This window comes from Cuculus canorus, chromosome 7 (genome assembly GCF_017976375.1).
Source record: "Cuculus canorus isolate bCucCan1 chromosome 7, bCucCan1.pri, whole genome shotgun sequence".
Lineage (NCBI taxonomy): Eukaryota > Metazoa > Chordata > Aves > Cuculiformes > Cuculidae > Cuculus > Cuculus canorus.
Window position 1 is genome coordinate 36,605,847 of NC_071407.1, and position 20,544 is coordinate 36,626,390.

Genomic DNA, 20,544 nt, shown 5'->3' on the forward strand with positions numbered 1-20,544 from the left:
TGTGCAAAACCTCTCTAGCTCTGCTTCAGTGCAGCAACAAGCCACTTTCACTCATAAGCTATTTTAGAACTCATTATTTTGGAAAATACATTCATAAGAGCATACTTACAGATTGTATATCTTGTAATGGTTTTTATGCTTTGAATCCAAAAACCTTAAACAGAAAAAAGAGGCACATATTAACATACATTGCAATAACAGTGACCTTAATTTACAGCATTGTTAAAGCAGTTCTTCATTCAAAGTCCCAGCTGGCCCTGCAGAGCCTCAAAGTCAAGGATGCAGCGTGCTGCAAACCTCGCTCATACAAATAATCCAGTAGTATGAATAAGACTACTTATGCAACTGAAGAGACCAAGATCTGACCTGCAACTAAAATATTTATCGTATGGACCAATCTGCATGGATTTCTAAGATACCTGCACATAAATATTTTGCACTCAGGAAGGGTTGTTTATTTGTAAAAGAGAAAGCATTGATTACACAAGTTATGTAAACACTCACTTCCAAGTTAATCATCTATGCAAAGTATTTTGCCATAGTGGCATTTCCAAAGAAAAAAAGTAATTAAAATAGCTTTCATATTCCAATCAGAACAGCCAGAATCATTCACTTGAAAAGCAGATTTTTAGAGTGGCTCTTATTTGCCACTGAAGCCTAAGGACAGTGCTGGATGACATTCTGGGCTTGGGAAGGAAGACCACTGTACTTCTTCATACTCATTTCATTTTTATGCGTACTTTGTAACAAAAACTTCCCATACAAGCCTCAGAGTGCCAAACTGCAAACATGATTCACCAAAATTGCTGTGATTATATATGATGTGTCACCTGGCAATGTTCAAGAAGAAATAACATACAAATGTTTACACTTAACATCATCAACAGTGTGTATCTGCACATCAGCCAGAAGGAATTTAATTAGCCATGACAGAACATGCTGTTCAAATTGAAAAAGAAACAGTAGCTGCTAAAATCCTGGAAAGCTCAAGCAAAAACAAGCTCTGGTTATCAGTCATAATATTCCAGAAGAACCTAGAACTACTCTGTGGTTAAACCAATGTATTAAAATAAGAACAGATGTGAACGCTCCTTATGTAGCAGGGAGGACGGGACTCCAATTTCATCAGCAAATATACCTCATGACTCCCACCGGAGCGCGCCTGTTGGCAGGCTTCGAGAGTCCAAGAAGGTGGTGGACTTGTGCTTTCTTTCAGGAGATGTCTCCGCTCGTTTAAAGGAAGCAAGGAGAGCCAACTCTCCTTCTGCCAGTAACTGTCACAAAGCTAAGGATAAGCTTTCATGTTGGGTCCAGTTCTGTTCAATACCTTTATCAATGACCTGGGTGAGGGGACTGAGTGTATCCTTATTAAGTTCAAGGATGATGCTAAGCTGGGAGGAAGCATTGATCTGCTTGAGGGTGAGGAGGTTCTGCAAAGGGATCTGAACAGGCTGGATCGATGGGCTGAGACCAACGGGATGAGATTCAACAAGGCCAAGTCCTGCACTTTGGACACAACAACCCCATGCAGGCTTGTGGAAGAGTGGCTGGAAAGCTGCCTGACAGAGAAAGACCTGAGGGTGTTGATTGACAGATGACTGAATGAGAGGCAGCAGTGGCCCAGGTGGCCAAGAAGGCCAATGGCATCTTGGCTTGCATCAGAAACAGCATGGCCAGCAAGACCAAGGAAGTGATTCTGCCCCTGGACTCGGCACTGGTGAGGCTGTACCTCAAATACTGTGTTTAGTTTTGGGCCCCTTGCTACTAGAGAGACTTGAGGTCCTGGGGCATGTCCAGAGAAGAGCAACGAAGCTGGGGAAGGGGCTGGAGAACAAGTCTTACAAGGAGCGGCTGAGGGAACTGGGGTTGTTTAGCCTGGAGAAGAGAAGGCTGAGGCGAGACCTTATCGCTCTCTACAACTCCCTGAAAGGAGATTGTAGAGAGGTGGGTGTTGGCCTCTTCTCCCAAGAGATAGGATGAGAGGGAATGGCCTCAAATTGCGCCAGGGCAGGTTCAGATTGGATATGAGGAAATATTTCCTCACAGAAAGGGTTCTCAAGCACTGGCAGAGGCTGCCTAGGGAGGGGGTTGAGTCCCCATCCCTGGAGGTGTTTAAAAGGGGGGGTGGATGAGGTTCTTAGGGATATGATTTAGTAGTGGACAGGTACAGTTGGACTCAATGATCTCCAAGGTCTTTTCCAACCTAGCGATTCTATGACTAGTTTTCTAAGGATGGAACTCCACCTAAAACCTCCCAAAGCATCAATCACAGAAGACAGACAGCAGCCCAGGTTGTACTTCTCATAAGGCATTTATGTAATATTTGTCAGGACACCGGCTATTCAGAAAAAGCCCACTGGCGTATCCTTGCTCAACAGCAACACACGGCATTTCTGCATAAAAGGCTCTTGGAAAAAGCTCCACAATAAAAAGATGACAGGAGCAGAGGAAAACCTGCTGACTGCAACACGCAGAATGATGCAAGATCATGTTTTGTGCATTATTCTCATCTAAAAATAGGGTGCAACAAACATAACAGTACTTTAGCACCCAGTTCCATACCACAACTTAATTTACATCTCTCCATATCTTAATTTGGTTGATTAGACATTTAGGTGATCACTATTTCTTTTGATCAACAGTGTTTATGGACAACTTAATTATATAGTAATTCTCTTTCAAAACTTTAATTTACACATATCTACATGCTTAATGAATAAAATGTATTTTCCTTAAAGGAGCAGCAACTGAAGCCAAATGCTGTGAATGGAAGAGGGCCTCCAAAGACTACTCATCATTATTTATTTGGATTATTCCCATGTGTTTTATTCCAAGTCTAGCCTTTGCCCCTATCCTACAGTTTCCGAAGGTGGAGTCCATCAGGGACCACATTTTTCACATAGCAGATGCAATGCCCACATCAACGTAATGAAAAGGTGGCTCTGACTGCTGGTAAAGAAAGATAGCCGGGTAGTTTGAGTTTATGGGACTCCTTCAACTGTCCCAAAAAGGACAACAAAAGCTTTCTTGTGTGTAGTGATACAATTGGAAAAAACAACTTCATGCCTTGTAACAATTCTAGCGGATACACAGATGCTGTGCAAGAGCAGGTAGCGATCCCTATGCTGAACCCCACTGACATGACCAGCTCTGGAAAAGTGACTTCTCACTACCACCAGACAGAATAAGGTGCTGCTGCCAGCCTGGCCAAATCCAGCCTCTGACGTTTTCAGTGCTACTCACAAACAGCAACTGCAACAAGGCAGTTAAATATGCAAAGCTGTGTCCCCTCCGACTCATCTGAAGTTAGCTGCAGGCAGAAGCTGCTGCATCCAGAGGAGCAATTCTCAGCTCAGGGTTACAATTCCTCACACTGTTGCAACGGAGGACCTGTCAGCTCATTTCTGTACAGACCTGGATGCAAACCATTACTGATGAAATTTAAGCAGTGTCAATTCTGCCTGTCAGCAATTATGAGAAACTTGCTGTGCCATCTCAAACGTGGGTGCAGCACCTTCCTGCCCTAATACACCTAACTGCACCCTTTAACAGCGCTGCATAACTGTGCCCCTTACTGCATTACTCCCATCCCCAAACACCGAGTCTTTTGGAGATCTACTGAGCTTACGACCTCAACGATCACGATCTCAAAAACCTCACACATGACTTAAAAATCAGAACCTAAAACCCTGAAAGTATCAACAGTCAGTAGCTTCTACCAAGTAGGTAGTTTTTAACGCAACCTCTCATGTTGCATTCTCTAAGAAAGCCTTACCAACCAAGTTACAATGATGTCCTAAATCACAAAGTACACCTTCCATAGCCATACCCAGCAGCCCAGAGCAGGTATCTTTATTTGATGTGAAAAATGACAACCTGTAATTTTACAAAATGTGTTATAAAGCAGCACCAGCAATAATGAAATTTAGCTGATTTTTCTCCTTATTCACAATAACTGACCACAGATACATGTAAAAGCCTTTAGATGAGATCACCTATATTTACTACTTTAAATTTAAACTAACTTATCAAGTGCTCCATTTATCGGCTGACAAAAGGACATAGGCAAACATAGTCTCAAATGCCACCAACTGAGTAGTACACTGGTAGCAGAGAGGCATGGACTGACACCTTTCTGAAAGTAAAGAACCTCCTTTCACTCCAGCACAATTAACTGCATTCAATTTTTCAGACTAAAAATCAGTTTACATGCATTTGAGATTGACCAACAACAGCAGGCTAAAATTCTTGCAAATACCATTTTCATTGTTTCTAACAGTTTTCAGGAAAGCTAAGAAGGCAACATCTATGTGATGCAAAAATTTTGCTGTTTCCATGATTCAGAATACACATTCTTTCCTTAGAACAGTAATGAGTGCAGAAAGGATACTTTAAATTCACAAGAATAAGTAAGGAAAAGAACATTAAAGTCTTACCTTACTACATCATCAATGTTGTTCCGGTATACTCCTTCAAGCCGCTCCGCAGGAAAACCCATAGCAATTATGTTTGGATAAATATCTGAATATGCAAGTCATGGAAACTTTTGTAAAGCATGTGAAGTTTCTACAACAGCATAGAATGGACATTAATCAAATGTTTAACAGCATCGAAGTCAGAGCAACAATTCTGATCTACTCCCATCTGTGAATGATTCTGCTTCATATGTGAAGTAATAAGGGATCATTTCCAAAAAAGGCTGAGAAAGATGTGTGGGGAGAGTAAAAAAGTACGAGGAGGGAAGCTAGGGAAAACACAGTACTTTGACCACAGTCACTGTAACAGAAATCTTGCATATCAAACAGGCAACTTATCGAAAGGCTGTGGCACTAGGTAACCAATGGTTAATGGCCACTAGGAAAGCGATCCACAAGAAAAGCAGAGTCAAGTAATCCATTTCCATTACCCGTCATCTCACTAGAATCAGAGATGCAACATGCTGGTCTTGACAGTTTCAGCGGTAGATGAAAGCCAACGTGAAACCATTCTAATACTCTTGGTGTGACTACACTGCAAGATGTTCCAAATACAAAGCCATGTGCAAGTCTCCAGCCATGCCCAAACAGGTACACCAAGGGAAAGGGTAAAATAAACACAAGAGTGCATTTCTGGCATGCAAGCTCCAGCAAGACTACATAACCGTAATGTCTTCATGACCTTTCATCATTTCTACGTAACAGATGAGGAGCTACAGTAACTCCGAATGCCTAAATGTAACATATTGCAATAGATGGGATCTGAAAAGCATTATATATATTTAGTAGAAAAAAAAATTCTCCACTTCTGGAAAAAAAATTCTAGTTTCTTATTATGAACTACATGCAATTCACTTGCCAAAAGCAACCTCTGATGAAGAACTTAGGAAAAGTACTCTTACGAAAAACGAAGTATTGCTAACAGAAAACATCAAATAATGAAATTTTAAGTTTGCATCTAGAGCCGATGTAATACAGAATTCTCAACAACCTGAAATAAAGTCACTGGTATTTATTTTCCTGGTGGTGTAATGATATATGGATTTTACATTTTTTTTAAACAGAACTCAAGAAGAGAAAGTAATCCCAAGTTTGAGGCATTATTAGAAATGATAATGTAGCAAAGAAGCTTCACTGAAAAGCAAAACAGAAACGAAACCAGCAGCTTGAAAACAGACCATACCCTGCCGCATTAACATACTCCTCCTCAAACTAAATTTAGAAGGAGTAAAAACAAAGCATATGTTTGAAGTTGGCCCTGCTTTTAACAAGGGGGCTGAAACAGGTGATTTCCAGAGGCCCCTTCCAAACTAAATTATTCCACAATTATCAAGAATCATATTTTAACCATAAAAGGATAAAAGCAACAAAGCTCCAAAGAGTAACCATCAGAATGGAGGACACTGCAGCAGTTTCCAAGATATCGAAATTCCAACCACTGGCATCTAACGAAAAGCCTGAAGCAGCATAGCAGTTACTCTCCATCCTTGCAAAATTCCGACAGGCCTGAGTACTCAATAGGGAAGCAGCACGGACTGAGCTCTGCCTTTACAGCTTCCAGAGGACTTAGGAAAAACATTAGAACTGAATAGACAGAAATGTTTGCTACTGTCAAGAATTAGAATTTACTATGTTATAAACCAAGTATTAACAGACACTGTCTGCTTGAACTACTCAAAAGACGATTTATGCAAAGAGAAAAACATGAAAGCTTTAGAGAAATCCAAACAAATATTAGCTGCCTTAAATACAGATTCTGAAAGGGGCTCACATCAGTTTCCAACTTACTCTGTACTTGCCCAAACCCTAAAAAAGCTTCATCTTGATCAATTGAAAAAAAACCCAACCAAACAACCCAATCCAGCCCAAAACACTAAGCTGCTTAACTTTGAGCCTGTGACAACTTCAGATACCACCAGGTCACACAAGCCTTAAACTTCCAACTTCACTCTGAACATATTTTATTCCGCTACCAATCCACACCCGTGTTAAATTAATAGAAGGTGCTATCCAATTAGCAATGTATTTACTATTTTATCAGTTATTACTTGCCAGAAGCAGAAGGAACTGGCTATAAGCACAGGCACCTGCTCTAAGCCGATGAACAGTCAATTACCTGCCTTTCAGCTTGCACACTCCATTGGTCACTACTCATTTCCAGTTTCAAAACAACTTCAGCTACTGCCAGTTTTAACACATAAACCCAAAAGTACCTCCTCCAGCATCCTGGTATGAGCACAGCTAAAGGAATTAACATAGCAAAACAACCCAGTTTATCAGCCTGCTTTCAGCAATACTTCTCCATAGAAAATAAGCATTCTGGGTTAAAAAAAAACCCAACAACTTATTTTGACACACCACATCAAAACTCAAAGCTCTGCATCAAAACAAAACTCAGTTGCAAGTACACCCATGAAACAGGTGCCCAGCCTTCATCAAATTACCATGTAACTGGCTCCAACTTCTACTTGCCATCTAGAGCTCTACTACACACGTTCTTCACATGCTTCAGCCTACAGTTTATGTTCAGATGCTTTTCTTCTGCTGTTGGCTCTTCCTCTCAGAGTCAAAGAAATAAGCTACTTTCCAGGATTTCCAGCTGGTGCAAGATGGAAGTGAAGCAGACAGACACCCCAAGCAAAGAGATCATAACATCTTAAGAGAAGCATTTCCACTTTGCAGGCTCACTCAAACACCAGAGCCTCAAAACACAGGCATAGAGATAAAGCATTCCAAAAGAATCAGAGCAGTCTCACACTTTTGGCTCCTGCATCTTAAGAGACCCTTCTTCACTCCCTCAACCCTCAAGAGCAAAGCACAAGCAGTACCTGCACTGCTCACGTGTATTTCTTCCTTTAAATAGAAGCAAGCCAAGCATAACTGAATGCTTAAGCTTAACCATGCATCATTACAGTTGTACCTTTAAACCCAAATACTGTGGAACACCTTTTGCAATACCAGCTCTGGGTAAATAAAGAAAATGGAAAAGACTTCAAATGGAAAAAAAAAAAAACCAAACAGCATGAACCAATTTAGTGATGTCGATTCTGTAAAAGTGTTGCATGTTCTGGAGTTTTGCACAAAAACTGAAGTGTTGCTGAAAAATTAAACATCCAACAGTGAGCCAGAGGCAGGGTGCTAGTTTTAGAAAATATGATTTTTTTTTAAACTGGCAAGCAAACCATGTCCAGCCACAGCACACATGCAAGGCTGCAGGCTTCACCTGCACTGGGCAAAAGTAAGTGATGACTGTAACAAATGTGCTCCTATTGCAGGTGAAGATCGTTTTGTTTGTTTAATACATGCTTCCGACAAGAATGTTGAAGGAGCATGCTGCTTTGAAACTCTTTTGTTAGTTATGCAACTGAAGAACACCTTTTCCTTTAGGGAGCAACGCAAGATGGAAGAATGAGTGGAAGTGCTGTTACCATTCACACAGTTGATGTAAATCTCTGAGCAGAAATAGCAGTTTCGTCACTCCATTGAAAAAGCTGCCATAAAACCCAAGCCCTTCCACTCTTTCCTGCAATTAGATGCCCCATGATCTGCAGCAAGCAAGGAGGATGGTTGATACTGCTTTCGCAAGGAAAACGGTCTTCCCAAGGAACAGCAACGGTATGGCAGCAACCATCCACTAAGCAGCATCTTCACAAAGTTCTTCTATCACTGGGTCAGACACTTTTCACATCTCTGCTAATTTAACATTGATGTCCAAAGCTGAAATTAAGACATTTGCCACCCAGACAAGACGTCTTACAAAGGCGCTTGGAAGCTGGGCTTACATTCAAAGTAAGAGCTCTGAGTCATAATGAAATTGGTAATGATGCAGATAATTTTAGAAATCTGGAAGAACTGATGATTTAAAACATGCAACAAGTTCATTATCATTTCCAAGTTTTGGGTTTTTTTAAAAAGACAGGCAAATGAAAATGGATAAAGCCTCAGCCATTTAAGGACGTTCTATAGCACAGGCAAAACAAAGTTAACTGAACTGTCATAACTACCAAAATTTGAAATGGGCTTTCTAAAAAAATATAAAATAAATCCTGCCACATTTTGCCAAGTGGCTTCTACGAAATGCACTCCCAGGAAGTGGTTTGAAGAGTTTTTAAAGCACTCATTACTTTCTCAGTCTCTTAAATGCAGAGGCTATTTTAGTTAGCAATTGTAATACAGAAATTGCATGAGACAGACTCATGCTTCGCCACAGCAAAACACTAAAATGCCATCCTCTACTCAAGTTCATACTTCTTACTAACTACAAAACTTCAGCTTTCAAATCAAAGACAACACTATGCTATACCCAACAAACCTTAAACATCTTCAATAAACCTTAAAGCACTATGATTTGCTAAGTTGCAAAAGACCTTAACAAGACAACACTGAAGACCTATCAAAGCACATAACCCATACACCACTTCAGAAACGACTTTGCTCTTATGCTCTTTGTAGATTTAACAAGACATTGTTCTTAAAACCTGAAATCATTCCCAAATGCTAAAGATAATAGTCTTTCCAGTTGCTATGAGAAAAATCCTGTATCATAATGCAAACAGCAGTTATAATAATGTAAAAAATAGCTGCCTATGTATTCACATTATGCCAAGATCAAATTGAAGAATTTGCAGTATACACTTTAAATTTTAAATACGTACACATACATAAAAGCAAATGACTTGTGTTGGTCCTATAACTGACTTTGCTCACTAACTCCACCTTCTTCCTAATAATGGAAAGTGGCCAAAAAAGCATACTGAAATACTTACTGATTCTTAAGTTCTTCAACAGCCCTAAGAAACATGCAAAACCAGCCAGCTATAACTTTTGCTGCAGTGACCAATGTTCTATCTAGAACATGAGTCATTACAATTGCTAAGTAATTTTCTGAAGTTTTATTTCAAACAAAGTATTTAATCCCTTATGCCAGCTCTGCTCACAAAGGCACCTATAACAGAAAAACAGAAAGTAAACAACCTATATTCCTATTTTACACGCATGCTAGAGCATGCGGTGCATAAGAATTCACATATAGCTTTGCTTTTTAAACCTAATGCTGACAGCAGATTTTAAGTCAAAATGCAAATATAATTTTAAAACTATTAAACCTTTACTATCAAAGGCTTTGGGAAGACCTACCAGGCGTCAGACTTCATCTTTCTTTAAAAAGGAAATATAAAACAATCTGAGTGAGCCTGAAGCTGTGAATGATGGCCACTGTTCAAGTCATGCTTTGAGGCTAAAAACCCCAACATGACTCCAAGGACAAAAGCCCACTTTCCCGACTCTCTGTTTCCAGCTTCCAAATATGAATCTTAAACAAAGAACAGACTTAAACTGCTGAACCTATGGCCTGAAAAAAGCTTCACAACTGCCAGGAATGCAAATTTTCACTTCCAGTTCAGGCAAGCAAGACATATACTTGCTGTAATCCACTCCCAAATAGCCCACTCCCCATTCGTCCATAAGCTGCTGTCAGTTTTGCTCCACAATAAATCACCCATCACCTTCCTGGCCACAGAGAGCCACAGTGCAAAGGAAACTGGCCTCTTGGCACAGAACAGCCAAGCTGTCAACTGCTAAGTCCCATTTGGTAGTAATACTGAAGAGCATAGAATCATAGAATCACTAGGTTGGAAGGAACCCACTGGATCATCGAGTCCAACCATTCCTAACACTCCCTAAACCATGCCCCTCAGCACCTCAATCCACCTGTCCCTTAAACACCTCCAGGGAAGGGGACTCCACTCCCTCCCTGGGCAGCCTCTGCCAGTGCCCAGTGACCCTTTCCGTAAAAAATTTTTTCCTGATGTCCAGTCCATGTCCAGCAGAAGAACAACATGACTTTGAAGTCTCTGCAAGTTGCTTTGTTGTCTCAATTTGTCTGCAATTTTCAGGAACTCTGACTTCACTAACCATGCAACGTGGTCTAGCAGCGCACCTGGCCCTATCAGCTATAAAATGTTAGCATGCTAACCTCAAGCCCTTGAACTCCAGCTTCAACGACTTCGTATAGCGACAGCAATAAAAAAAAGAACTGTTCTTGCTGTTCAACAGCTTGACAGCCTGAAGCAACAGGGGGAGTGTTACGAGAAGTGTCCACACTCTATCCTCAAACAGATTTAAGAGTCCTGAAAAATGGCCAAGCTCTTATTAGTAAGATTTTCTTGACAGCATCCCTACAAAAAAAAAAAAAAGCACAGGAAAATATACCCAGCCAAATCTGGAAGAGTTCCCTAGCAAATATACTGTTTAGCATTTACACATGCATGCTTTTTTCTTAGTAGGTTGCATTTCCATAAGCAAGCATGAAACACAAAATAAGTTTACTATTTTTCTATGAGTCTGGATAATCAGGAAGTATAGAGGAAATGAACAGGAAGAAAGTTCTTCAGAGCAAAGGAGGATTCCTTGTAGCCAGCCAGCTGCACACTTGCCAACTCTACCATCTGTGCCTTAAAGAACAAGAAAAGAGACCAACTCAGATATGGCTCAGAGAAACATTTTATGATTTAGAAGAAATGCATTTAACCCCTTAATGTCAATATTTCAACTACAAGCCTTTTTTTCTTCTTTCATTTTTTAACCTTTCAGCTTGTTATTTAAATGCATCAACTCAAAAAAGAAACAACAAAAGTGCATCCTCCTTTGTATCTAGGAGGCAAACCTGTTCAGATGAGGTCACAGGACTGACAACAGGCTTAGAGGGGAACTCAAACTCCCAGAGTGTGGAGAGTAAGTAAATCATAAGATGCCTGAAGACGATACTGCCAGGTTGTCTCGGGAACCAGATACATCCTCGACTCACTTCCATCCCTGTTCACTAAACTGCCTTTGGGAAGTATTCCCAGAGGAAATGTCTCTCCTTTCATCTGTGAGGTGTACAAAATGTGGCCTGAGCTCTCAGCCATATGGAGGCCTTGTTGAACAGCTAGTAGGGTCAGGACAACCGGAGAAAAACCCACACAAACTACATAAAAAGCAGACACCTTTTTTTTTTTTTTTGCAAAACACGGTATCAACCTCATAAACCTCACAGGGTAAATACAAAAAGAGTAACAGAAGCATGAAAGAAGATGACAACTACTCTACAAAAGAGCTTGTTCCGACAAAGACTGAGGAAAAAGATGCCTTAAACTTCCATTTCCGCATGGCTTGGAATCACAAACAGAGATAAGAAAGTGTTCAGATAGTAACGGAAACATGAACTTTTTGTGAAAAGCAGCAAAACCCTCTAAAATGGCTGATGATACTACAGGACCCAAAGAAAGCTACCCTTCCCATTAAGAAAAAGCCTAGAGCAACCAGGAAAATAACAAATGATGCAACAGCACACTACAGCATACATGCAGTGTCACAGGAAGAACTCTTCAGGTGAGGAGTCAAAGGTGGGGCCTCAACTCCTTACTCCAAGTCCACGTCTACACTACTGAACAAAACCCTATAATCCCAATAAGTTCCTAGAGGTGAAGACACACAGAGGTCCAGTTATGAAGGTTTTTCATTTCTGCTTACGCCTTGGGAGAAGCTGCACCTCATCCTACCACAACTACCCTGCATCCCAACTAGCTACAACAACACAGAGCAGCCCAAGACCAAGAGCTGTGCTGGTGGCAAAGGATGATCGTATGTGTGTGGCTGAGCAGCTTCCTCAAAGTCACACCTTTGCTGAGTGGGTCCCCTCAACAGGAGGCCATGTATACAAGAAAACTTGACTGTAGCATTCCAGCTTGTGATTTCCAAAATGACAAATTTCCCTATTTTAAACATCAAAGCTCTTTCAAGGACCTCCCCGGTACGTGTCCACAGCACACTACCCCGACTTTGCAGGATCGCCTTTAAAGAAGCACCAATTTGTACTTCAGCACATCCTAACCTCAAACACCCACAGAAAAAATACAAGAATTTTATTCAGTAAAAAGTCAGCACAGAGTCACTCCTTTGATATTTACTGTCAGGAAGTGAAAAATGGCTCAGCCTCAACTTTCTGCAAGTCTGAAAGGACATCCAAAACTTTAAGAGACAAGGAACTTAAAATAGTTATCAGGCTGCAGAACAAATATGTCGCACTAAAAAGCATTATGAAACATAAGCTATAAAAACTATGATTTGTGTGAATTTATCATTTGGTAGGAAGAGAGTAGTGGTGATCCAAGAGAAGTTAAAGGCAAGCAGCAAAACAAGACTTAAGGCCATTCTATAAATCATTTTGCAACCCAAGAGTACATGCTATTAATTTTGCTCTAATGAGATCTAGCGTTTTGCTCCTCTAAATGTTAGTACAAAAATCCGAACATTACTTCTCTAACTCATCCACACAAGAAATTAAAGAACACAAAATAGACAACTACTTCAATTCTAGCTTGATATGTACCCAGGCAATGCAATGAACTAAGCAGAACCCTCTACAAAAATTAATTATGCAATTAAAAGCTATTATACTACAGCTCCACAAAGGCAGAATTAGGTTTATAAAGACACTTCTTAAACACTTCACTTAAAAAAAAAAAAAAGATATTAAGCAGTTTTTATGCACTGCTGCATGCTGGGGCTGTGAAGCTGGGACTTCATCTTTAAAGGGAACAATGCCAGCCTTCCCAGTACTCATCATCCCAAACACACTGCATTTAAGTTGAATTTTTTAGCTACACAGCCAATCACCATTTGAATCCCAGAGCCCACTACTTTAGCTACACTGCCTAAAGATCGTTAATAAGATAACCTAGATTTATGCAGCATGATATATGGCCTAATTGCACTAGTATTTACTTCCATTCCACAAAACTTCTTTTATCAGGGCCACATAAGCGAGATGGTAAACGAGGCAAAGACTATAGGAGCAAAGAGGATGCTAGCCTGAATTATAAACTGCACCAAGGATTTCTATACAGCTGAAACATCAGTCTGGGGCCAAAATACATTCAAAAGCTAACAGCAATCTCTGAGCCGAAAGTAGAATCAATCGCGCACAAAGCATTCGTGTTCAGAAGAGATCTGGCTCTACAGGGTCACTTAAAAATGCTCCCACGTTTTCAAATACATTTGCTTCTTACAGTCCAGAAATCACCATCCTATAACTCACACGAATAGACAAATGTGTACTGTTTTAATCCCTTAGAACCTTCACAGAAGTGCCAAATCAAAGGAGCCCACAGCTACCCTACTTAAGTTCTTAAGAGGGGACAGTAGGCATATCCAGCAATCACTACTCACCACTCCAGGCCATATCCCATTTACCCCCTTGAGAAAGCCATGCAATAACTAACCTTCAATATCCACCCTACATTAGGCACAGCAAACGAATACAAATCACGTGTTGCCCCGAGTTCCAAATTACTGGCTGGGTACTCAAAACTAGAAAGGAGGTGGGCTTTAAAAGGGAGTCAGTTATGAAGAATGACAGCCACCACCTTGGTCTATGAGGCAATTAAGGTATTCAACAGCTCAACCGTCTATACGCTCCCTTTTCTTCCAGTTTATTAGAACACAACTGTCGCTTTAATCATTATACAAGAATCCTTTTCTTGTTTAAACACGTTGTAAGGGAAGACTCTAGGCTACGGTACCAGGGGTATAATTTGTCAGCTTATGCAGTACTAATGTGGCAACAACATTAATCCATTAAAAATATAATTTCATTTAAGAAACTATTCAGAGTCACAACTGGCAAAATCACCTTGGTAGACAGAAACATTATGTATAAAATTTCAGCTCTGTAGCTATTACATTTTGAAGTGTAGTTTTCACATAGCTTTAAGTTTCTTAGCACAGGTTTTTTTAACATAAAGTATTAACAGAACACATTCTTTCAGTTATATTATTACAGAACAAATTATATCAGTTGCTTCCACAACAAAGAGGATTTAGGTGTCCAAAGCATTCTACAAGGAAGAAAATGTAAAATACACTCACTTCCCTGGGAGAAAATAAAAAATTCCTATACTCCTCTACAGAGCATTGTAACACATCATTTAGCAAATACTGACTTTCTCTGCAGCAGTCACTACACTTCAAAACCTTTTGGTAATAAAATGTTTTTAAAAGAGATGTATTAAGTGTAGCACTAGATAGCCCAGGAGAAACATTTTTGTCCCAAGGAAATCTGCTGATCACCGGCCTCAAGGCCATAAAGAGCCAGCTAACCCTTCCACATGTATTCTCTTGCAGCAGTAACAGCCATTCCTAGTACTGCATGAGCTCCACACTTAAGGCCATATCCTTTTCCTAAATATGCCATAACCATCTCATGAAGTCCGTGGAAGTCACGTGTAACTGTCTAGAGCACAGAAAGGCCTTCCTGACTGGCCCAAGTTCCCAGAAAGATGAACTTTCAAAATTCACCAGCTTTCTTCAAGACTCAAGTTTGACACAGTGTTGACACATGGCCTACCAATTACGACAAGGGCCTAATGGGTGGGATCTTCAGAAGTCCTCAACACTAACCTAACCATCCCTCAAAGTCGTTTATCAACCTTAACAAAGTTCATTTCTCAAGGACCTCAAGTGCCAACATCTCATCAGTCTTATTGTAGATGAACTTGCCAGATTTTTCCTTAAGGAAAGCAATGCTCAAAACCAACACCCATCTGAGTAAAGCTTGCACTTTATTCAGCATTACCCTCAATGTTTAGTGGCAAAGTTAAAAAAATGACACATAATTAAGCTTACAGATATCAGTGAAGATTAGCTTTAGTTGTAGGGTTTTTTCCCAGAAGGTCATCATTTAAGAAGATTCTATAAGGTGTTCACCTTGGCTGTACTTGTTTCTGCCACAGCCTTGAAAAGAACATACAGCCATCACTTCAACAGCAGAGCTACGTGAAACCAAAAAGTCGGCTCGCAGCTTTTCTCGATTTAAAAGTCTGCACAAGCAGTTATTTTTTAACTTTGCGTTTAGCTTGTGCAAACAGTCTCCAGCAATGCTGCACATTGATTAAAAATTTCTGATGATGCAAGATCAAGTAGTTCGTTAGGAAGCTGGCACTGCACTTCAGTAAGCCCAAAGAGATGAGCTGTAATTTGTCAAGCATCTTTTAAGTCCCCTTCCAAGCAACAGCAATTATAAATGAGGGCAGAAAGGGGCTGGGATCACTTTGAAGGGATGCAGCCTGTGCTGCACAACAGAGCTCTTGCTCAAACGGTGGGGGTTTGCCTGTAGGCTTCAGCCATCAAACAATGCTCCCCACAAACCTGCAGGTGCTATGGCTGTATGTCAAAGGGAGAGCGGGGTTAGGTTGTGAAGAAAAGTCAATGACCCAGCACATCTCTAACCAGAAGAGAAAACGCACAAACACTTGCATCTATCACCACTGTGCTTTCTCCATCTGGACAATTCAAAACTCTTTATCCTTTTAAGTGCAGAAAGACCAGTCCTTCCAGAATCAAATACATCCTACAGCAAGCAGGTAACCCAATCAAACTCTGGAAAGTCCCCAGCCAGCACCGTTTTATCGTTGCCTCTTCAAACAGACTTCTTAGATGAATTCGGAGCAAAACTGGCAGTAATCTTCTTGTCCAAAACCCAAGATCATCCTGGGCTCCAGAAGCAAAAATGAGTCTATTGGGCTCTTAACACTGCTAAGTAAGATGGTTTACTTTGGAACAAAGAAATACTTTTCCACCAATAAAATGCGTTGCCAGTTGGTTTCCTCTACTTTCTTCTAGACCTTTACCAGCCCTTACTGCGCTTGTGCGCAAGAAAAAAAACTGTCTACTAAACATCTAACAAACTTCATTTTTAAAATGAAACCAAATATTTTAAACAAATGGCATTTCCAACTCAGGCTCTATTTTTAAACTCAGTATGTACCTCATACCACTAATTCATTTTTTTCCTGGAAGCTGAGCCATTTTAAGTGAAGTCACATAATTTAATATTTCATTTAAAATGCAAAGAGCTTTAGGGCTGCAAACAGCATAAAGCAGAATTATATCCTAAGAAGTTTCCACTTGCAATTCTAGCGTTCTCTGCCTTTCACTACGAGACAAACTACATGCAAGACTTCTAAATAAACTATATCCAAAATCTAATCTTTACTGAATATTGCTGCAGCTTATATGACTATGCAGGCCATGAGCCACATGGGCTGCAACTCAGTATCAAGCTAGGCACACTCTGCCCTGTGCTTGGGCTGGATTGCCATCTTTGTGCATAACAGCAGGCCTGGAAATAGGAGACAAAGTTTAACGAAAACCATAATGACCACAAGAATCAGTTACAGAATTTCTCCCACTGTAGTCTCAAACAGTTAAGCCACTTATTAAACTCAGTTACACATGGACCTCTGAAGACACAGGCAATCAATGCAATGTGCAAGACCTGCACGCAAGCACTCTCTACACTGTTCCCTGCAGTTAAATGGTCAACAACTGAGCTGCATAATTTCAGAAATACCAAAGATGACACAGCCTCAGAAAACACACTGCTCATTGCATCATGAAGAAACACAACCTTCTTAGAATAAGGCCATTAATCCAAACTTTCCTTTTCACCCATTTGCATCAAAAGGTATCCAGTATTACAGAAATTAAATAGAAACAGAAACAAATCACGAATCGATACAATATCTGAAATAATGTATTAAAAGCTGATTCAATGCCTCCACCTTCAAAGCCCTTCCCTCTTCTAATTTTGTAGTATTTTTTACAATGATGCACAACAGACCGCTCAGAGAGGAAAAGAACACTTGATTCCATGAAAAGTAACATTAGTAGGTTTTTAAAGACGTGTCTCATAATTAACATATAGGAATATTTTTGTATTGCATATATAAGGCCACTGATTTCAAGAAGTAATTGTTTCCCTTTCCTAAGATTCCTACATTATGCACAAAGGAAGAATTCTCAGATTGGCGAGGAACAGAGTTCCAGGCATGATGTGCTGTACCATCCGTACATCTGCATCAGTTCTAAAAGGACACAACACAGGCCAACACTGGAAGAAAACAGGTCCTCAAAGAGGACTCTGGCGAGCTCCAGTGCCTAACCCAGACTGCCTTTTGGCACTCAGGGATTTCCTGCAATGCTCTGGGAGACTGAAACCTAAAGACCGTGAGTCTTTAACCACGTGGAACCTCCCCTCAGAGATGGGACCAAAAAAAAAAAAAAAAAGACTACAGAATAGAAGCTGGAGATCAGGCACCTCACCTGTATTCACTGGAGACTGAGTCTGTTCTCCACCTCCCAAAGCCCAGGCAGCAATCACTAGCTACAGAGAATTTTGGAGCCACCACCACTGAACTACTCATACAGAAATATTTACTGCAGGAGGAATTCACACCTCCATTTCCCACATCCCAGCTAAATGCCCACATCACTGGGCTATCCAACCCATGTCAGTCTCTCTTTCAACTCGACAGACGCATTTACCCTGAAATAACCAGTAATCCCTAACATAGGACACCTCCTGTCGATATGAGTGAGCAGGGAAGCAAAGCTAAGCAACAGCAGAAATGCAGATGGCAGCTTCTTCCAGTCTCAATATATTGAGCTCCACCACACGGTGAAAAATACCTTTGAGAACTTAAAACCCAGTCCTTCTACCACGCACCATGAGTCTTCCCAACCAGCTTGCTTAGGTTTCAAGTTTTTTCTTTCTCCATCTAATATCATGTGGTTGGAGAGCAAACTCTCAGATCAGTTCTTGTCAAAGTATCCAAGAAATATTTTTTATTTTCCAGGTAAGATGAGCAACAATGCCATCAAAACTCTGCAAAAAGAACATCACCAAGAAGCCTGCACAAAATTATAAAAAATTAAACTTTCAGCAGCAATGTCTGCCTTCAAGCAAAGCCATTGCATTGTACAGGCAGGAGCCTTCATTCATTCATTATCTGTTCAAAAAGTGCAGATACCAAAAAAAAAATTGTGAGCATAAGCTTCTTTCAAAGATACTTTTGCAACCATGAAGAAAAACCACCTTTTCAATAAATTTCATTACAGCAGCCAGCTACACCTTTTGAAAGAAAACAGCCTAAGTGCAGTGCTCAGTGAGTGGCCTCCTTCTAATATAAAATTAGCAAACTTGAGCAAGAAAATCCAGGTTCAACATTCACCAATATTCTTGCCAGCAGAAGACCACTAGCAAAAGAGACCTATTTAGGTCAAAAAAATCTCTCCCTACCAACAGCACATCTAGGCAAAGATATCCGAAACACCAAAACCTTAAACTGCAAGGCCAAAACCATATTTTTTGCCCCCACTTGACTCTTCGTAGCCTCAAAGTTGCCAGCAAACCCACTACTCAAGACTCCAACTGGGATATCCATCGTTGGGTCAGCAGCAAGGTCTGTGCTGGCCTGTGTCAGAGTTGCAGCTGCTCAAGTCCCAGGCCAACAAAACAACCAAGTGCAAACCTTTGAAAACACAAGCCCAGAACTGTATTTTACCAGTACCATGAAGAAAATGTGGGAACCGCGAAACAGAGCTGCTGCTTTTTTAAATAAAAGCTCAGCAGCCACCTGCTACAGTCAAGAACCTCTCAGGCCATTTTAAAGCCACCAAAATTTTAGGCCAAGGCTCAACACAACAGCACAAGCTCTGCTGTTATCCGTCTTGATCCTGGACGAGAATTGGATTTATTTGTAGTATTTGCTATGACACAAGTGTAATTGCTCCAAAACTCGTTAAATTTCACCCTGACCCTGATTCTGAACAGAAAGCACTGTCTCTGTGTGGTAAGTCTAGCGCTTAAGGCTCTTATCAATGCTCACTTTGCCTACGAAAGTTCCAACTTTTAAGAGCGGTTCCTGCTCCAAAACCTCTACCATAATAACAATCCTCCTCCACCACAGAGAAAGACCATGCCCAAGCATAGCCCCTACAGACCATTAATTCTGCCAGGCATTCAAAGCCAAACATCTGCTCAAAAGGTCAGCAAAACTATATGCTAGCAATGATTTTTCTACGGTTTGACTCATTAGTTGTAATTACACGCTAATTACATATTCCAGAATTAAAATCCTCACAATCTTCCTTGAGAGACCGAATGAGCTCTCGCTTGTAACAGATCCTTGTGTTTGCTGTATCCGAGATGGTGCCAACCAGATGTTCACACATAGCTCTAGGAAGAGGGATTTTTTACTTTGGAAGAAGCGATGGACACCTCTAGTTATGGAGAGCCTTGCTGCATTGCACTGTGACCCAGCACAAGCTCTGGATGAAAGCAGGGGCAGAGGACGCCGGTGTCGCCTCTCCTGCAGCACGAAGGGCCCGCCACGATTGTTATTTGCAATTCAAGACGAGTGAGCGAACCAAATTAAGAACGAGGCGCTCTGGGTGTGAGCCACAGCGGGACAGGCGCGTTCCCCACGCGAGGCAGCGGAGCAGCCGAGCCCAAGAGAGGCCGAAGGCGCCGGGGCTGACCCTCGCCGGCCCAGGGCCGACGGTAACCCCCCGGCCCCGGACAAAAGGCGGCGGGGAGGGCGCGGCGGCCCGGGCAGCCCCGGCCGCGGGCGGCGTTAGGTAACCGCCGCGCAGGTCTGATGCAATCGCGGTGCGTGCGGCGCCCGGTGCCGGGCCCCGGCCCCGGCGGGAGGATACAGGTCAGGTCCAGGTCGAAGCCATCCTCCTGGTATCGCCTTTTGTTCCTGCTGACGATCTCTTTGATGATGGCGGTCATGTCTGGCAGCCGTGGGCCGCTCCGGGACAGCGCGCAGGGCCCGGGCGCCGGGGCGCGGGGACGGGCGGCGGCGGGACGGCGGCCCCCGGGCAGTCCCGGCGGCTCGAGCTCCCCCCGCGGCGGCTCCCGGCGGCGGCGCCCCCCGCCCCCTCCTCCTCCTCCTCCTCCTCCTCCTCCTCCGGCCGCCGCTGCGCCGAGCGGGGCGGGAGCGGCAGCAGCAGCGGCGGCGGCGGCCGAGCAGGGAGGGTCCGGAGCCGGGCCGAGTCCCTGAGGCTGCCGCCGCCGCCGCCGTCTTTGAGGCGAACGGGGTGGAGAGAGCAGCTCCCCGGCGCTCCGGGCCCCGGCAATGGTGACGGCGGCGCGGGGCGCCCCCCCGGCCCGGCCCCGCTCCGCCCCGCTCCCCGCCCGGGGCGGCGGCGGGCCCGGAGCCGCGCGGTGGGGCCGGGCGGGCGC

At 42.2% G+C, this 20,544-nt stretch overlaps 1 protein-coding gene across 1 annotated transcript in view; it reads right to left on the reverse strand.

The window, feature by feature from the left end:
* Positions 1–20,241, reverse strand: part of PTEN (phosphatase and tensin homolog) — a 47,059-nt gene extending 26,818 nt beyond the window's left edge. Inside the window, exons 1-3 of the mRNA XM_054071419.1 lie at positions 20,013–20,241; positions 4,437–4,521; positions 110–154 (exon numbers count right to left, since the gene is read on the reverse strand). Coding sequence (XP_053927394.1) covers positions 110–154; positions 4,437–4,521; positions 20,013–20,091 — 209 coding nt within the window. The 5' untranslated portion in view covers positions 20,092–20,241. The remainder of the gene's footprint in view (positions 1–109; positions 155–4,436; positions 4,522–20,012) is intronic.
* Positions 20,242–20,544: the final 303 nt, after the last annotated feature.